Here is a 19456-nt window from a genome sequence, read left to right on the forward strand (position 1 = left end):
GGGACCAGCCGCCGCCCCCCGCCCGCCCCGCCCGGCGGCCGCGACCATCCACACGTGGCACAGCCGCGACCGTCCACCCGTGACACGGCCGCGACCATGCACCCGTGGCAGGGCCACACCGATGGCTGGCAGCCTTCCCGGGGCGGGGTTGGGGGTGGGGGGCAGCCCCCAGCCATGGGGGAGCCGCTCCCGGTCCGGGAACGGCAGAGGCAGCACCTGGCAGGGGGTCACAGGCTCCCGCTGCCCCCGGCACCGCTTCGGCCACCGGTCCCGACCAGGTGGGCATGATCCCACCCGCAATCCAGCGACGCGGAAACGAGCGAATTTCCCATTCAGCTCAGTAGGAGGTGAGTTGTGTTGCTGCAAGAATATTTTTTTAAATCCATGATTTAATCAATCTTTCAGGTAGAACTAAAAAAATGGTTAAAAACCTACTGCACGGTATTAAAAAAAAAAAGAGCCAAGTTTCTGGACTAATCAAAGCCCTATGTTTTGCAACCGGGGAAAAGAACCAAAGCCATTGATCTGATTTGAAGGTTTAAAACAGATCTTTTTATTAAAAGTTTACATTAATTTATGTATTTTACAAATGAATAGAAAGTCTCTTGATATATATCATATGAATCACAATACAAAAATATGTGTAAAATTCTGGAATTGATCAATCCAGCCCTATTTTAGGCCTGTCAATTACTGTTTCAGCACTGAACCAAACATGATGTTTTTAGGATGTGGTGGCTGGGATTGTATTAGAGAACATGGGTCACGGCACACTGGCCATGGGGGAAAAATAACCAAACCCCCAAACATTTTCTCTGGTTCTCATTTTGCATAAGTTTACAGTAGTTCCTTTGTATAAAATGTACAATATGTAAGTACAGGGTTTCATACACATATTCACAATATGATTTCCTGAGTCTAAACTAAATTCGTTCCCGTGCTAATGCACGTTGCCCATCGCGAGGTGGTGGCGGTGGCATCGGGGACGCAAAGGGAGCTGGCACCGGCCCCCCCAGGAACTGTTGGGCATGTTTAACACTTCACAGTCCAGCGTTTTGTTCGCAAGCCGCATAAGGCACTCAAGGATACACCGAAGGCTACGGATACTACTAGAGCAGAGTACTTCACAGGTCAGCCACAGTCCTCCGCCAGCGTGACAAGGAGCATGGGCCTGTGACGCCCCACGTGGGGCTGGTGACCGCGCAAGCTGCGGTTCCGATGGATTTCGGATTAGATGCGCCTTGGCACAGGCGGCAGCCGGCCCGTGCCAGGCCTGGGCACCCAGGCAGGCAGCGTGCGAGCCGCTCCGGTGCTCCTGCAGAGACTGCCTGCCGCAGCTAACGTGTACATCAGCGATGCACCTGGTGAGATGCTCAGTTTGTCTGGCCCTCTTCTCTTGCTGTTATTTGAAGGACATCTGGGGGATTTATAAAAGGTGCTTATGGATGAGAAACTGGAGCGGTTGGCAGCCCCTGCCTTGCGGCCGCTTGCCTCAGAAGCCTGCTCACCAGCCAGAGAACAGCTGAGGATCCCTCCCCGGACTGCAAACTCCACCTTTCCGCTGCTGTTCTGCACCAAGACTGAGGGTCTGCAGGAAAAAGCCCTGGATTAGGGTAATGCACCCCCCTGCCATGGTCCTGTGGCTCTGAGACCATGTTTTTAAAAGATGCGCAAGACCCGTAGGCGAGACGACAGCAAACGAGATCTCTGACAGAGCTCATCTCAGGGATGGAGAGGGTGGCGCGTCTCAGGAGTGGCTCCATGCCACGGTCAAGGACTCACTGCACAAAGTCATCGTACAAAACCCCAGTGGGATCAAATGCAAAGTGACTGAAAATTGAGCGAAAACCCTTATGCTAAAATTAAGGAACACATCTATGTAAATTTCCTGTCTGCATTTATAAGAAAGGAACAGTTTTGAAAACATTCTTTGAACCATTTTTTTCTTTCCTATGTACATATCTTTTTACATATAAATATTAACATATATATAAGCATAATCTTTTATTTACACATATACCTGTCCTGTACAGTTGGCTTTTTAATTAAAATAAAAAAAAAGCATGATGAAGAAAGTCTAAGTAATGGGAAAATGGACCTGAAATTCTAGACACATGTGCATGACATGCAAAAGCACAGCCTGAGTAAGCAGCGATGAAATGGAGCCAGGCCACTGCCCAACGCATGGGCTGCCCCCGTTGCCAGCCCCGGCAGCACACCCTGAGCAGCTGCCGTGCCCCCGCAACCCTGGGCAGCAGCGCTGCACCCCCCCGCCTGCCAGGGAAGGTGCCCTGCGAGGGGCCGGCACGTCACCTCCCTGCGGAGCTCCGCAGTGCCTTGGGCTACGGGCAGGTACCTCAACCACTGCTTGCAGCTCTTCCAAGTACAAAAAACATTCTAAGACATTAAGGAGAACTCAGAGTGGACACATGTTTGAAGCATGAAATGCAGAAGTAAGAATGGGGCTTATCAATGTAACCACAGCACTGGTATTTGTATCTGGTAGAACTGGAATTTGTTAAATTGCTTTTATAATATACACTGACATCAAAATCCACAACCTTTGACTTAAAATGTCATATTACTTCCGTACAAATATAACACTTTTCTGAACAATTCATTTTCTTACATTTTTGTAGTTTAGCTCCCTTTGCTGTTTACACTGTCTGGTTTAAAACAGGTGATTGATGTACAAGTATCAGGAGAGTTTCTAGAATTTCGGTATCAAGGGATTTTCTTCATAGCTTTATAAACTCAACACAAGTTTTGGAAGCGGTGCAGGTACCTACAGAATAAAATAAATATAAGGATCAATCACAACTGGGCTTCTCTCTCCAACACACGATTTTTAGTCTCAAGCACTGCAACATTTCCATTTCATGGGCTTTGCTACATTGGGTTAAGTAGCTCTCAGTGAAGTTTGCAGTTGGAGCAGGCTTATCCAATTGCTGGTTTTTCTCAGGAAAAAAAAAAAAGATAATTTATTAAATGTTAAACATACTGTTTTCTATAGGCTGTATCACAGATTGTGTTACTCATTTTTCTTAAGCAATACTCCCCTAGTAGTTTTCAGGTAACACTCAGAACATGATGATGATGATGATGATGATGAATGATGAATTTAAAGTTTGCCCTGTCTAGCTTCACACAGATTCTGAGGTTGTCTTTCCTGAACATCACCTCCCCCTGCATCCACATCCCTCCTCTTTGGAGCGTCCTGTGGGAGCAAGTGAATTCCCGGGACGTGTGAAGTGCTGTGGATCGGGATGCTGAAAAAGAGCAAGAGTGTGAGCAGTGACCGGCAGCGTGCTGAGACACTGCCACTTCTGCATTAAAGTCAGTAAATAGCAATCAGAGCAATGAGATGATTTGTTTGATAATTATCATTTACAAGGAGTGGTACAGATTATTCTCCTATCAGAAATCAAAGGAAAGAAAGGCTTAAGACAAGTCTAGCTGATTTTCTGAGCTGACAGAGTGCTGGGAAAGAGCTGGTGAAGGCTGCCTAAGCCGGGGGCAGGACATGCCCTCCAAGCAGAAACGAATCCCCGCCACCCCCACCCCCCCGGCACCCCCCTCCCCTGCTTTCCAGACCCGGGACTCAGTGGCCATCCTGTATGGGTACACATCTTTGCAGGGCGCCAGGACAGCAGCAGATGACATCAGAGAGATACCACAGCAGTGTAAGCTACTTCAGCAACAGTTGGTTCCTACTGATAGTAGTACGTCGGTATAATGGACAGAAGAAGGAGCTGTGTCATGGAGAGGACATGACATTAATAACCCGCGGAGCTAAATTCGACCTCCCCAAGTGAGGAGAGATGGCACAAGAGGCCATTGTGCCCTAAGGTGGGACGGGCGGCTGCCTGCGCAGCTCTGCCCCTCCGTGCGCTCCATCCTCAGACATTCCTCATCACTTTTGAGAACGTTCCTCATTGCTTTCTGTTTCACACGCGGACATGGCCAGCGGGAGTTTCTGGGGCAAATGCATGGAAAGCAGAATAGTTCAGCCAATGCCTAGAGGAAGAGGCACCCCCGTCCCCTGTCCCTTCTCCCCCCAAAGCTCAGCAGTAGGTGCACTGAAGCCCCCTCCCCAGCACAGCCCCCCTGCACTGTGCGCCCCAGCGGCCTCGAGACAGGGGCTACACTGTCTCGAGTGGGAGATGAAACCTCAAGAATTTGAATAAGCGATTCCTAAAAAGCCATGGAACTCAGAGAAATCAAGAGTAAGTGACACCGAATTTTAAAGACGCCACTTCGTTTTACGTGTATGTCACTTCAAGCAGCAGCCAGGTAGGCAGCGCCGGGGCAGGGCTGGGAAGTCACAATGAGTTTCCGTGAAGGCAAACGGTGGTGCTATGCACTCGCTGGGGATCACGTCCACTGCCATTTCAAATGTCACTTAAATGCTGTCTGGAGGACTGACGTTTGCTTATTTTAAAAGGGACACAGTTAAAATTGTCTCACCATGCAGTCTTCTGCCAAAGAGGGTTTTTTGTGGGTTTGTGTTTCTGTTTTGGTTTTTTTCCCCCAGAAAGCTGTAAGAATGGGACAAATGAAGCATTTAGAAAATGGTAATGGATGGAGCTGTAATATTTGTGCACCTGAGCGTTCACTGCTTGTGAAAAACTGCAGCTTCACTGACACAGAGCAATCCAGAAATGCAATTCATCAAAGATTATGGATAAAAGCTCATGTGGAGGAGGAATGATTGTCTTCATTTGCCTGTTACTATTACGCACAGCCTCTTTCCAAGGCTGCAATGCAAGGAGATATTTAAGTTTATAGTGCTAAGGGGATTTGCTGGGAGTTTGCTTAAAACACACCACCCTGAGCTGTAAATCCTATTTCACATGCTCTTGCCTGTCACATGCCCCTGGTAGGAAGCGAGGAGGCTGCTGGTTACGGATGAGACCGTTGCCAGTGATGCTCAGCAGATGGGCCATCTGCCCTCGCGGCCAACGCTGACCCGCGCATTAGCAGCATGAGCGACCATACGGCTGAGGGAGACATGCAGCGTTAGCCTGGGACATGCATCTCTCACGATTGCTGGGGGAAATATAAGAAATGTTCTGGGAATAACAAAAAGGCAACTAAAACACAAAGGCAGCAATTGAATTTGCTAAGTTAATACTTTGCAACATATCACTCTCCATACATTAAGCAGAGTTAATAATCAGTTGAAACACGGCTGCAAGTTTTAGATTAGCTGAAAATGTGTAATATTTGCTTAAGCACCCTAACAACGTACAGTGAATGTCACCAGGAGGTGTGCTTCACAGCATGCCCACTATCCTGGCTGGTCACCTTGGTGGCTTTCTTGCTGTAAAGGCTGCAGACACAGCGAATTTGGGGACTGAAATAGTCCTGTCCAGCTGGGAGGTGTCCTGCTTCAGGCTGAATTGCCAGGAATTAGAAGGGTGAATGCGAGATGGTGGCTTCAGTCCCCAGCACCTCTCTGCTGAATGCCTTTTGTGAGCCTGGGCTCATCCTGGTGCTTGCCCCAGCACTGCTGGTCCTTTGGGCACCCTGGGCACTGTGGGGAGGGCAAAGGATGCTGGAGGGATCTGTGGGCCGGATCCCCTCCTCACCCGGGAAACCACGAGCTTTGTCACTTGTATGTGCAAATGCAAATTCTCTCCTGTCTTCTCACTTATCATCCATGCTGAGAATGAAAAGGTGCAATTTCATTTCTGTGTTAAGAAAAATGGGCTAGGCTTGGCTTCCTCTTTATTTCCCCCTTCCTCACCCACTTGGATCCACATGCGTGAATTTATGGCACATTCAACCCCTCTTCTTATAAATGCAGATAACCCATTGCCATTTACTGCATGGGGGGGGGGGGGAGGAGGTCATAGAAAACAGGAAAATGAGAAATCATGAGCAGAATGAAATATAGAAGGGTTTATTTAACCATTTCATATACGAGGGGAAAAAAAGTGGCCATTTAGTTCAAACAGGTTCCACAGAAAGGTAACTTTTTGTGTCAGGGAAGAGGATGGGGCAGGTCCCTGGTGAAGAAGAAGGGAGGACCTCTCTTTTTTCTTTTCCTTTTTTTTCTTCTTTTTCTGGTGAGAAAGAGGGAAGTGTCTGCTAGTTGCAATTAAGTTACGGTGATTTGCAGTAGCTAAAGATCAGGCTAATAATACTTATGGATCTTTCAATACTTACACAAATTACAGCTGCAACTACAACTTGGAAAGGAGTGAGCCTTATTTTTTAAGACATCTTTTTTTGCTAATACCTGACTGTGTGAGCCAGATGAGCAGCCAAAGACCACTTGTGCAATTTCACTACGTTAATTCTCTACCGAATGAAAAGTCTTCAAAAATTCAGAGGCCTCTACAGGAAGAAATACAAACTCCATTGTACCGTTTGCCCACACTGTCCACCCATGAGCGCAGCAGCTCCTGTGAGTAACCAGCACTCACAGCTTCCACATTCTCCCTTTATGTCAAAGCTTGATCTGATGCTGCCTGACTCCTGCAGAGCCCAAGCGAGCCTGATCCTAACCTGCTGGGCCCCCGGAGCCCCTGCTCCCCCCGTCCTGTCCCTGCCCAGGCCCTTTGCCCCCCGGCCAGCTGCCAGCCCAGCCGTGCACACCAGGCAGTAGGGCTGGCTGCACTTACAGCCACTTTCAAATGGCTTTTGAGGAGCGAGTATCAGTTACTAGCTCCAAGAATCTCAGTAATCAGCAGTCATTTACTGTCTGCTTAATTTGTTACTAAATTCTGAATGTTTACTTTGATTTTGGCATTTAAGAATTAACAGCACTTTTTTTACAAGGCATCCCAGTGACTGTACCTATGGTGTATTTTGTTCCTGACTGTACTGATTTGGAAACTTCTAGGCTTTTACCCCGCCCCCTCTAAAATAGTAAAATATACCAACTGAAGGAAAATTACTCAACATTATCCATTTATGTTGATAAATCTTGTGAACATACGCTATGCAGAAGAACTATTCATGAGCATGAAAGCACTTCATAAATATTTATAGGCCTGGGATCTGAAATACTGCTCCTGGGGCCCCAGGGCCCCTGAGGCTTTTCAGCAGGGAGCGGGCGCAGGGCTGGGGTGGGCCAGGGGTTTCAGGCGCTGCCTCTCCAACACGAGCTGCCCGCCGAGCCCGGGCCTAGGTGGGAGCGCGGAGCCTTCCCCTCCCATCACCGCTCTGCTGGGAACCTGGCCAACCAGGGTAACAGCCAGCACATTGGATTTTTAAGAGTTTCTGTACACTTTTCTTCACAGTTTTATACTGTAAAGGGACCGACGTGTTGGGCAAAGCTGGGTTTCTGGCATCAGCATCGCGGGAGGTGGAAGCGCAGAATGGCCTTAATGGAGACAGGGGGAAACCTGGCACAGGTACGCTATAAAGTACCTCTGCTACGGGACAAAATAGCGCTGATCCTTTGATGCTTAATAGCATGGTTTTAAAAAGCTGTTTCCTTCCATTACAAACTATTTATTAGTGATAACATCTTTTGGAAATAAACTAGATACTACTAATTTTACACACACACACACATCTACTTATGCATACAGAAGAAGTCCAGCATTTTCTTTACCTTTGCAGCAGTGTGTAACAGAGAACGAGAAGAAGATTTATAATTAAAACTATCTGATGACATCTCTAGTTGATGATATCCTAAGAAAAAAATTAACTCTATCCTAGCCGAAACCAGGACAGACTCCTGTACCTTCCAAAAAGCAGCATGTGACAGCATGGTCTGGGCTCTCACGCTCCCACCAGAGCAGGTGGCTTTAGAACAACAGCTGATTCTGCACCAAACCCTATTTGTTTTGCCCTTTAGAAACCTGGTTTACCTTAATTGCTGGTATCACCCCCTAACTATTGAGGGTAAATCGTGCGTATGAGTGAATTTATAATACACTTACATATACTTTGCATGTAATCGATAAGTGATGCTAGAATGCTTTTTAAAAAGACAGATCTATTAGAAGACAGTCATTATGGTATCAGAAAATATGGTACAGTACCTATAAAATGTATTTGCATGTTGTGTTATATATAAAATACTGAATTATATTGCTATTTGTTACATACCCAGAAAACATAAACAGCATCAATATTTTTACCAACTAAAGAAAATAATTTAAAATAATTGTCTTCTATATTTGCAATAATGTGGATTTTAAAAACCTTGTTAGCACTTAACCCTTACAGAAACCTCTATTTGTAATGTATAAGCAGTAAGTTTATGGCTGGAATCCCTTATGTGGCACATGCATCTACCTGTGCCGCGGAAGGGCTGAAGGCGCCCATGAGGAAATAAAGCCCTTAGCTGGGAGTGTCTCCACAGGACGCTGGGGATTGGGAATTTAAGATTTGGGGGACTCCTGTGACAACTGCAGACAATGAAGCCATTCAGCTCTACTCAGCCCAGGCAAATAGTAAGGGATTTTTTGTACTTTCAAAATTAATCTGCAAAAAATGGAGCCTTTTGATGGGAGAAATAGGCAATGGCAGAGTTAAGTGCACCAACCACGGCAGCTGGGGCAGGGCACAGCCCAGGCCTGGGGCTCAGTTCAAGCATCCATCCCCATCCGGACCCCTGCATAAGCAGGTATGGCAGTGGTCCCTTCTGCTGTGTTAGAAAAACATGCCCCACTGCTAAATTCATGGCCAAGTCTTCTGTAGTGTTTGAAAATCATTATTACACAACACAGTAGGGCATAAACCCATCCTGGTTCACCTGTTCTATACCACCTCAGCTCTGAAGGGCAATGGAAACAAGTAATTGAAACAGCTCTGAAAGACAGAAAGGTAATAAAACATTACAATCTGTCAAGAACCTGGTTACTCACAAACATTTATTTCTTGCTGCAGATCACCAGGTTACAGATAAGAGATCATCAGCAGCATTAATACGTGACATTTAAAAAGGAAGGGCTTCAAAGCAGTGGGGGACCCAGTCAAGCTGTAAATGCGGTGCTAATGCAGAAAATGCAGGCTGACACCCTGACTGTAACTCGGGCTGCTCCTGAGGGAAAGGCAGCCCAAGGGTGAGAGTTCAGGGCAAGACGTCAGACCCGATCTCAGCCCTGATGAGGAACTCGTAGGTCCTCCGGGTTGAAGGCAGCTGCTAAATCGTACTGAAACATCCATCGGTCCCTTTCCTAGATGACCTTTTCAAGGCATTTTTTAGGAAACATAGCTACAATTAACACTCTTAGAAATCTGTTAAATTATAAATTTACAGCCTTTAGGATTCTACAGTCACTCTCTTGATACAATTAGAATAGGCTGGAAAGGTTGATTTGATTTGATGATGTGTGAGTATTTTACAGTCCCCTTACCTTCAAGATCATCACAGCATTGCTAACACATGCTGGTATTTCCTTGACAGCCGTTCTGACACTCATTTCATCAATTTATTGTATCCCTAGAGTGTGTTCTTGTTTATAACATGAAGGAAACTGGCCATTGTGGAAATGTGTCTTTAGAAAAAGCCATTGACGGAACAAAATTTCCTACATCCGCCTCTACAGATCTGCATAAGGCCGTTAAGCTGTTAGTTCCTTGGATGCCTACTCCTTTCCTGGGGGAGGTTTATCTGGGATTTCCAATGACCTAGAAGTCATTGGTGTGTATCAGCCCCACTGCATACATGTGCTGAAGACCACCTGCACGCATGCAGCAGATGCAGTGGGCTTGGGATGCGCAGGACTGGAGGCATGCTCGTAGGTACTCTGCGGGGATTAGGGCTGGCCTTGCAAGCTGGACACAACGTGCATGTGAAGGGCGCCCTCACACTTGTGCCACTGTGGAGCAGATGAGAGATGCAAGGAGACATCCTGCTCCCCTGGATTCAGCAGAAAAATTCTGTTTGATTTTAGTGGTGCACAGGAACACCGAAACCCTACAAACAGCAGGAGGATACAGAGCGCCATCCCACGTACATGCAGCCACCCCTACATTAAGCTCTCCAGCACGGCCAGTCTGAAGCTATCCCATGCCTGATCCACCGTCAGGTCAGCACCCCGAGAACCCCAAATCCGCATGCAGTGGAATTAGCCACTGCAAGGTTTTCCACCCAGGAGTCAGTCTGACCTACAAAATCTGTCTTACACTTGTATTACATTCGGACGGTGTCTCCAGAAGAGCACACCAGGACCTGCAGCTCGATTAACGAAGGCAGGTTGTCCATTACGCTTTTCTGTGTGTGTTCTTTTGTGACTGTTCATATTGCTGACCTCCCGCTGCCACCTGCCCAGCACAGCCGAACCTCTGTCTCTCCCAGCCACTTGCCTCTTCTCTTACCATCTGTAGGAATTAGTAACTTAATGGGAATTTGACACAATTACTTGGTTTGGGGCTGGGCAGGCAGGCACATTGTGTTTCGGTGTCCTTATGACACCAGATTCAAACCAGAAAAACAGAAATTTAAGACTTGATGACACAACATCCTAGTAGCTAGTAATGCTGAATAAATCAAATATTCATTATTCTCACCTTATCTAACCATAAATCTTCAGAATTGTGACTCTTCCCAATACATCTCAAAACAAAATCTTCACAATAGATTTTTATGCTTCTATACATGCATATTAAAATAGCATTGGAAAGGATACATAACATCCATGATATCACAGAATCACAGAATATTTTCACTTGGAAGGAACCCATAAGGATCATCGAGTCTATGATGATACATACAATAGTATTGAACAATTGTACCACTTTTTCAGGCTTGTTACCTGAAATCTTACGAATAAAGAGCATGAATTTACAAAAAGTTGTACCTCAGCATTGTGAACTAGTCATAAAAAATTAAGTCTGATCTAGCTTTAAGTGGTTTGTTGTGCATCTTGGCTCTCTATGAGAAGGCTGAGGTCCCTGACAGGGACCAAGGAAAGGTTTCTGATAATTGATGCTAGAGTATGCTCAAAAACATTCTTTTTCTTCCTTTGCTATTACATATTAGTATAACAACTTCTCCAAAGGTTTTGACTGCTGCAAGCCTTGTAAATTAATGCTATGTGTATAAAAACGTATTTGTATATATATGTAGGTCTTGTGTACACAAACATATTAATTTACAAATATACTGCATTTTTTTTAAAAAAAGTTTGCTTTATAATAGATTTTGCAGCTAATTAATTCTTCAGGCTAATACTGAGTTTGGTACATTACGAAAACATGTGTCCTTATTATTTACAAGAACTCAGCAAGAATAAAATTAAGGGGAAGAACACTTCAGACTTAATGACAACTGAACCTGCTATGCCTGGGAGTACTTTGGAATATTAATGACTAACGAATGATGATCTTTAAAAACAGCTTTGTGGACCAGACTTTTACAGTTCTGCACCGAGTTGTGCTGAATATGTATTTTGATTATAATTACTGATTTGCTGTTTTTACCGAAGAAAAACCCTGCATTGCTGGTAAGATACAAACGTGAAACAACCGGTCACTGTGGCACGTGTCTGGGCTGTGAGGCATGCCTGGAAATGGTCGGTTTACACAGAAGGGTCTCGGTGGGGATTTCCTCCAAACTCTGGGCTCTGCTGGGAGCATGCCTGCAGTTTTCTTTGAGACAGACGTGGGGTGGGAGCTCCTGAGGGCGAAGCCGGCAGGACACAGAATTGCTGCGGCTGCTGTGCACAAATCTACAGGATGTTTACACTCTGAGAAAGCTCTTTGACACCTGTATGAATTATGCTGTGTGTCAGATACCCCTACAACAAAACAGGAACCTGGGCTTCTTGATTGTAGAGAGGATAAAGAATTATCCCAGGTACTAACCTGTCCGGGAAGCACAATGGAAACTTACTGCCATAATAAAACAGATGGTCTGCTTAGAAGGGAAATCTCAGCAGGTCTCCTTCAAATTGTTTTCCTACTCCGATTTTCTATTCCTACTAGTAAAAAAGTAAATAGCAGCCTCTTCATGAACTGAGACCTCTCCATGATGAAAGAGCTTTCCCAGACGTGCCTCAGACCTGCGCTGCGCTGAGACTGTCCTTAAGCACCAGCGCTGCTGTTATTCCTGCCTGAGGACCTCCATCTCACCTCATCTCATCTGTAAATTCAGACTGACATTGTCATTCCTATGCACTTCAGTTTGTAACAACCCCTGAAATGTTAAAGCAGAAATACTGTGCAACGAGACGACCTATGCTTTTATATCAATAGACAATTATTCATCTGCCAGAAATCCCCTTATTATTACTGAGCCAAATTCTACTCTTTAATGAAATCAAGAAAGTTTCACAAAATTTATAGTGTAGTAAAAACGAGCAGGCTTTGAGTAATTTCCTCTGTAACTTCCCAGGAATGCTGTTTGCTCAATTGGATCTTCCTGATGGCTTGAATTTCCCCCATGCAGTTCACTTTAAACAAAATGTTTTGGGTTACCCTGCACAGCAAAGATGTGCCAATTAGTATTCTAATAATGTAGCTCATTAGCCTTATCTCTGTACCCCTGTGAAGAAAGCCATTTACAGCCCCTTTCAAAATGCAAGAATATATATATATACACACAGAAGGCAGCTGATGAAACATTGCAGGGAAATTCAAGCTCCAGTAACTCATCATCTCCCCCATGGATCGTTTCTGCTGATCTTAAAAAAAACCCCAACCTCTTCTGACAACTAAAACACACCAATAAAAAAGAACAACTTGATTGTGGAATCAATATACAAAGTAATTGAAAGAAAGGTAATTATCTACCAAACAAACAGGTTCCCATGGGCAGATCCAGCACTGGTGCAGAAGAAGTGTCCCCACTGGGAGCTCGGCAGGCATTCCCTGGGGGAAGTGCCACCCGCCCTACGACATCGCACACTCACACATACTATCCACAGCAAAATAAAATATAAAGCTCTGAACATTTGAAATTGGTATTTCTAATTGCTGCCTACAGTAGGAAATACATTGCATGTTCTTAATTGAAAATGTTAAGGCCACTTCTAAAAAGAATTTGCGCTGATGTAAGAAACACAAGGGCTGGAGGGTCTGAAAATAGATGGGTTACTGTCCGAGCTGCTTGTCCGTGATGGTCAGCACCACTGACCGTTCTGGGGGGAGAGGCACCTCCCCACGCTCCTGGAGCACATGCCGCTCCGCAGGCGCCAGTCAAACACAGTAACCCTCTTTTAGACAAAGGTCTTCTCTCCACCCTTCTATTGGTGAAAAAAATGTAAATAAACCTCTTTTAATATTAATATTTTCAATGCTTTCATTAAGATTGAAGCAATTAAGATTGTAATTATAGTACTATCTTCGATTACCAACAGGAAACCTTTACAGTCACGAATCAAACTGGATCACCACCCAGATGTGATCCTTCTTCACGGAGGGAATATTTCTTTGTAGGGGTGAGCACAGCACCTGTTTTGGTCATTCTAATTTTACCTGTGTCAGTCTTCAGTCCAGGATCACATGAGTTAATACCTCGTGTGTATTTACCAGAAGGAATTTAGTCACAAAAGATGTGTGGTAGTGATGGGCAACTACTCCTTTTCCTCAGATGTGCACGTTTACGGACTCCTTCAGGGACCAGTCTCCAAATTCTCCATTTTACGTATGTGTACACACATGCACACACACACACAGAGTATATAATATTTGGTAAAATTTTTTAGCTATAACGAGAATAATTGCATTGATACACTGGAAACCACTATCTAACAGCCTGCTCTGTGTCTGGGACAGTTTTTCTTACTAGAACTGCTATTTCCAGCAAGAGCAGAGGGATTATGGCCCACACCGCACAACCCCTGCTAATTTCTGCTACAAAGCGCTGCCCACCCTGACGACGGAGAAACGCAGTCTGTGACACCCTGGGGCTTGGTAGAGTTGGCTGTGGGCAACAGTGTTGTGCTGAAGCTCTTCCTTCGTGTTTATTTAAGTTCCAGGCAGGGCCCGGGGTGAACAGGGCTTTGGGTCTGTTTGTCTCTCTGTCCCCCCAAAGCAAAGGCACTGCAGGAGGCACAGGGAAGGACCAAAATTCCCTCTTTCAGGGGCATGGTTCCCTGCCGCGTTGGGGAAGCAGGACACATCCCCATGACTTCCCATGCTGCAGTTCCCTCTCCCCAGCGCTGCACCAGTGGCCCCAGGGGCCTTTGGGACCATGGTGGCGTCTCCCGAGAGATCGGGGGAATGGTATGGTCAGTAGCCATCTCCTGGGGCAGTGGGTGGGATGGGGCCATGGGTCAGAGGGGTGTGCACACCTCATGGGGGTGAGGGGAGCAGGACAGGAAGATGGTAGACAGGAAAAAAACAGAGAACAGGGAAAATTATCTTCTGAAACCCAATAGCATCATGTCCTGAACAATTCCAACCTGAGGGACAGGTTTCCCTCTGATGATATTCGGGGCTTGCACCTGAAGCCCAAAGGCCTTTTGGCCAGACCTATGAAATGTGAGTCTAATGCTGGGATGTAATTCCCAACATTCATTTAGGATTTGACAGAATGTATGCTTAGACACGTGCCGCTGAATTCCTAAAGTCTGTGCGTTTCAAGTCCAAGCTTCTGCATCAAGGACAGGTTTTCCTTACGCAAACCTGGGCTTCAGTACGTTTCAGATGTTATTTCTTTTGAATAAGCAAATATCAAATAGAGTTATAATAAATGTTGGGGTTTTAATTAAATTAAGATAATTGGGGAAAAAATTTTGGATGCTTAAGCCTCTTGTATAAATCAGGAAAAATTTCTCTTAGTTTAATTGACAGCTTACTTGGAAATACACAAGCGCTATCCCTGGGAGTCTCCAATCTCTGGTGTAACTCAAACACGCGCTAAAAAATAACGAAGATAACTGCCTACAACTTCCTAACACTGCTTAAAACCACAAAATCATACAATCATAGAGGGGTTGGGGCTGGGAAGGACCTTAAAGATCATCTCATCTAGCTGCAGCCCAGCAGCCGGACCCTTTAGTTTCCCTTTGCCTGCAGCACCCTCCAGTGGGGACCCTACCGCTCCGCCTCCCCGCGGCCCGACCCACCCGGCCCCCGCGCCCCCGGACCCCCTCCCCGCCCAGCGCGGCGACCCCCGCTCCGGCTGCCCTGGGCTCCAGCCCGACGGCAGCGCTTGATCCTGCAGGGCATAAATTACACTTTCATGAAACACTTGAAACGGCAGCTTTCTGTGTGCCTGCAGGTCCATATGTATTTATACAACTTTTAAAATAATATATTATATTATTAAAATTATTTTAAAAAATTATTAAATTTTATTTATGGGGTTGTCAAACCTAGAGAGTCTGTTTTTCTTAAAAAAACAATAAAAAATATTAAAGTTATATAAAAATTATAATAAAATAATAATCAAAATGTTATTACAGGTATGCTGAGAAATTAAGCAGCTGTAAACTAAGAAAAGCTGGACAAAGGCACCTACTGAGCCTCTGGCCTCCTGTGCCAGTGTTGCCTCCTGCCCTCGCTGCCCCAGCACCCTGTGTCGCTTGCAGCCTGTGTCTCTTGCTGAACACTTCTCCGTTCCTCTCCCATTGCCCCAGAGCATGTTCCAGCAGGTGCTGGACTGCACCGAGCATCCTGCTGGGAAAGGCTGGGGCTGCTCCGCACCAGCTCCCACCCACCGCATCAGCCCTCTGCGGTAGCTGGGATATTGTGCCATGCTGCGATTCCCTCTGCGCTTGAGTCCTGCTGAAACACAGACCTGTAGGCATGTTAACGGGTATAATGATGGTGTTACCCTGAATGCCTCTAATAATAAGCACACATTAAGATATATAAACTCAAACTCTATAGGTTTGCCAACTCCATGCGTGAGCACGTTATTTTTACTTTATCAAGTGTTTGAAATGCTTCCACGAAGCCAGGTGGAACAGGCTGAGAGCCAGTGCCAGTCACCCTCCTGCTGGCGCTCCCAAATGCCTCCCGTGGTGCACAGCCATCAAGCCATGACGCGCAGCCACGCTGGTGAGCCATGGCATGCAGCCTCACCGAGCTGCACACTGTGCCCCGCAGCCCAGGCTTGGGGCTCTCCCACCCACCTCTTCAAAGCCACCCAGCTGGTGCATGCGGGGCTCTGGCTGGAGGCAAAGCTCCCTGTTGGGTCACTATTTGACCCGCTCAGGAACAGGCTGGGGTGCCGGAGGAAGCTGGCAGTGGTGCTGTGGCCTGGAAGGCCATGGGATCTCCTCATTTTTCACTTAATGGAGATCAATGTTTCTTGTTAAAAGCACATTCTTAGTGAGAAACCTAACATTTACTTGAAATCTAACTTCCTGTTGAGAAGTTGTTGTTTCAACAGACGTTTCGGAAAGCCCTAATCACAATCCAAAGCATTTTTATTTCCCTTTTGACTGCATTAAAGTTCTTTTTTGGGTTACTAAATGCATAGATCTCATTGATCTTACCACCCAGGAAACGCCAGCCCCTTGGGGACACTGTGACACTGACAGACAAAAAGGGTTTGAGCCACTCTCTGAAAACTAGAGCACTGAGCTGCACAACTGCCAGTTCTGGGGAAGAGCATGCATCGCCCAACCGAACCCTGAGCACGGTTACCTCGGTGAGCACCACGTCAGACACATAATTTCCAAGGCTTCCTGTGTGCATCCCTCTCTACCTAAACATCCTGTGTCCAATTGCTTTTAAAAGCAGTAATCTTATCTGGAGCAGCAAATCAATAACCTGCAGCCAAACACCGTAACATCCGAGAGGTGCTCTAGACGTTCTGCTTAGAAAAAGCATTTGGGGCAGGGGAAGGAAAACTGATAGGATGAAGTACAGAGAGCCAATTCCTCCTCTGAATCCTTTGAAGCAGAAACAAGTCCTGCGAGAGGCATTAGCCATAAGGGGTATAACAAGTTACATATAAGTTAAAAAGTACTGGGACAGCCCCAACAAAATCAAAAAAAGAAATGGACTCCGTATTATATAATAGTGCTCCAATTTGCCCGTTTCCTGACTTACTTTATTCCCAAGCGTTTCCACAGGACTGACTGAATTACAGGCTGTTATTTTTGAAAGATGTGAGTATTTCCCCTCATTTTGGGAGAGAATTATGTCAAGCGAGCATGGGTCTTTCTGGGCATGACAGACTCCCCCAGGCTGCGGCAGAAGTGACCTCTCACCACTGTCCAGCTGGGTTCTGGTCCCTGTCTAACATCCCTGTATTCTTCAGCATTCTTAAAAAAAGGCAGCTTCAGGCGGTGCTAGGCTGGCCGCTGCTACTGTCCCCATCCTTTGGAGTTTACCAACCAAGTAACTCATCACCAGCATAAATTAGAAAAAAAGTAAGTGGAATTGTGAATTAAAATACTTTTGTGAATACTATTTGGCTTTTCAATCCAAAATTAAAAGCATTTTCATCTACTGCATTTAAATTATATATTTTTTTAAAAGTATCGCGGTTGTTTGCTCTTCATACAAATTTGACAGCGTATTTCATTAATTCCCTAGTAATTTTTTGTTAAGTGACCACTGATCTAAAACCACAAAGTTAGCATTTGTGATTATATCATACTGAAATTCGATATCTAAATTACTGAAGTAAACCAGAGATAAATAGCGTTTACATAAAGACTTCGTCCAGATTTTTTCTGTGTTATCATCAGAAGCATTTTAACCTGAGCAAGAGAGACTAACAGCTGTGTCGAGGAAGTTACGTAGTATATATAACTGTATAATGGGTTTCTGTTGGTCAGTCCATCTTACCTGCCAGGAGCTCTGGTTTCGCTTCCCGCCCGGTGCCTCCAAGGGTGGGCTGCTCCTCCACCGCATCCTGCGCCTCGGGCACCCTGGCTACACCGCACTCCAGGACAGCTGTGGGTGGGAGCTTGTTCTTGGCCTTACCCAACAGCCCCAGGCTTGTGCACTTGTCTGCAGCTCCCATAGAGTGAATCGCACTGAGGGAATTCTTCTGGATTTTCCATCCTTCACCTGTTTTTCTAGAGCGTCCATTTTCCTTCCCGGCTCCTGTACCAGCCTCCTGGGCTCAGGCTCTGCAGTACTTGTGCTCCCTTGCCCCAAGGGGACAAAATCTTCTGTTCCCTCTTGCCGGCTCCCCCAGCCCAGAGCATGTGGATCAGGGATAATGTGTTTTACATTCACTCTTTTCCAGGTCAAACTTTTTGCTGGGACAATACTAAGCCTTTTGTCACCATTCAGGGACAGCAAATTATAAATTATCGTGCCATTTTTCTCATCATGCTGCAGGCCACGGTCTACTGAAAACTCCCCCCAAAATTACAGCTTGATTTCCTGAACATAGCTTCACATTTTCCCCTAAAACTGGGCTTGCGGGATATTCAACAAACCATCAGACATACCCTGTGTTATGAAGAAATACTTTGGAACAAAACACGTCCATTTTCATTCACATTTATCTTTTCATGAGTTACTCCTCTGGAACTCTTTCTAAAATCTTCTTTCAAGACAGATTTTTAAATAACTATAAATAACAAATATAAATGCGTGACATATAAAACAGGACACTGTCACTTCTACAGAGAAGCAATTTACTGCCTGCTTAGCAGGGAACCAAAATATATTCAGTTTATCTGAATTAGTATTCCGCTCCTGACGTAAAGCTGGGAGCTATTTCAAGCAGCAGAGCCAGGACTTCCACTGAAAGTTAGTTCAAGCAGCAGAGCCAGTACTCCGGGAAGGAGCCTGTGGCTGTAGGAGAGGGAGGGGGTTTTTGGCTTTTTTCTTTGTCAGCTTAGTTCTAGCTTTCAAAATGCTCAGTCAGAGATTTCAGTGGTGCAGACGTCACCTGTGCAGAAATTTCCACGTACCCTAGTTCTGCTTCAGTCTGAAATGGTCAGAAAGATTGCATCTTCCATCGCCAGTAGCAAAATACAAGAGAGACTTGGGTTTTTTTGAAATGGCAATGTCTCTTTTTCTGTCTTGGTAATCAGTGCTGTCTTCCTGTTAATAACGGTAGAAGCAATTGTAGCTTCCTCAGTAGAGTGAAACTAGAAAAAAAATTAAAACCAGGCATGAAATTTCTGCAAGGGTTATATTTATAATTATCTGTTTGTATTGTACAACTGCTAAAAAAGGATTTGTGTTATATTCTATTGACATTGATGACTAGTAGGGAATATTCCCCTCAACACCAGCGTGGTTAATTTCTGCCATCTCTGGAAGCACAAACGGATTGGGAATTCACCTCCTATTGATGGGGGAGAAGGCGGGATTTAGGCAACGTCTAGGGCCGTTTGGCGTGATGCTTGGTGAAATATACATTTAGAAATGACGTGTTTACCCCCAAACCATTCTGGTTGCTTAGTCTGAAGGCAGGGCAAGCTAATGCAGGAGGTTCAGCCCAGCTGTAAGCATGGAGACCCCAGCCATGCGGGGGGAAAGGGCAGTGGATTTCCCTGGATTTCCAGCAAGGATCAGCAGGAGCAACCCTGATATGGTCAGGGGAATAAGCACAGACTGGGCATTTACCCTGGTTTGCTAGAAGTTTCTTGCTTTTAAGCCTGCTGCATTTTTCTCTTTCCTT

The 19456-nt window shown here is 45.6% G+C and overlaps 1 protein-coding gene across 38 annotated transcripts in view; it reads right to left on the bottom strand.

The window, feature by feature from the left end:
* Positions 1–2669: 2669 nt before the first annotated feature.
* Positions 2670–19456, bottom strand: part of JAKMIP3 (Janus kinase and microtubule interacting protein 3) — a 96355-nt gene continuing 79568 nt past the window's right edge. For 20 of the 38 annotated variants that reach the window (XM_080403393.1, XM_080403415.1, XM_080403416.1 and 17 more), the window contains 2 exons: positions 17659–18920; positions 12315–12385 (listed from right to left, as the gene is read on the bottom strand). In XM_080403393.1, the coding sequence (XP_080259519.1) occupies positions 18753–18920 (168 nt within the window). In that variant the 3' untranslated portion in view covers positions 12315–12385; positions 17659–18752. Of the gene's footprint in view, positions 2786–2846; positions 2958–12314; positions 12386–15192; positions 18921–19456 lie in introns of those variants that run through there. The other 18 variants (XM_080403409.1, XM_080403410.1, XM_080403411.1 and 15 more) reach the window with 5 other exon arrangements.

Source organism: Falco punctatus (assembly GCF_963210335.1).
Source record: "Falco punctatus genome assembly, chromosome: 9".
NCBI classification, from domain to species: Eukaryota; Metazoa; Chordata; class Aves; order Falconiformes; family Falconidae; genus Falco; species Falco punctatus.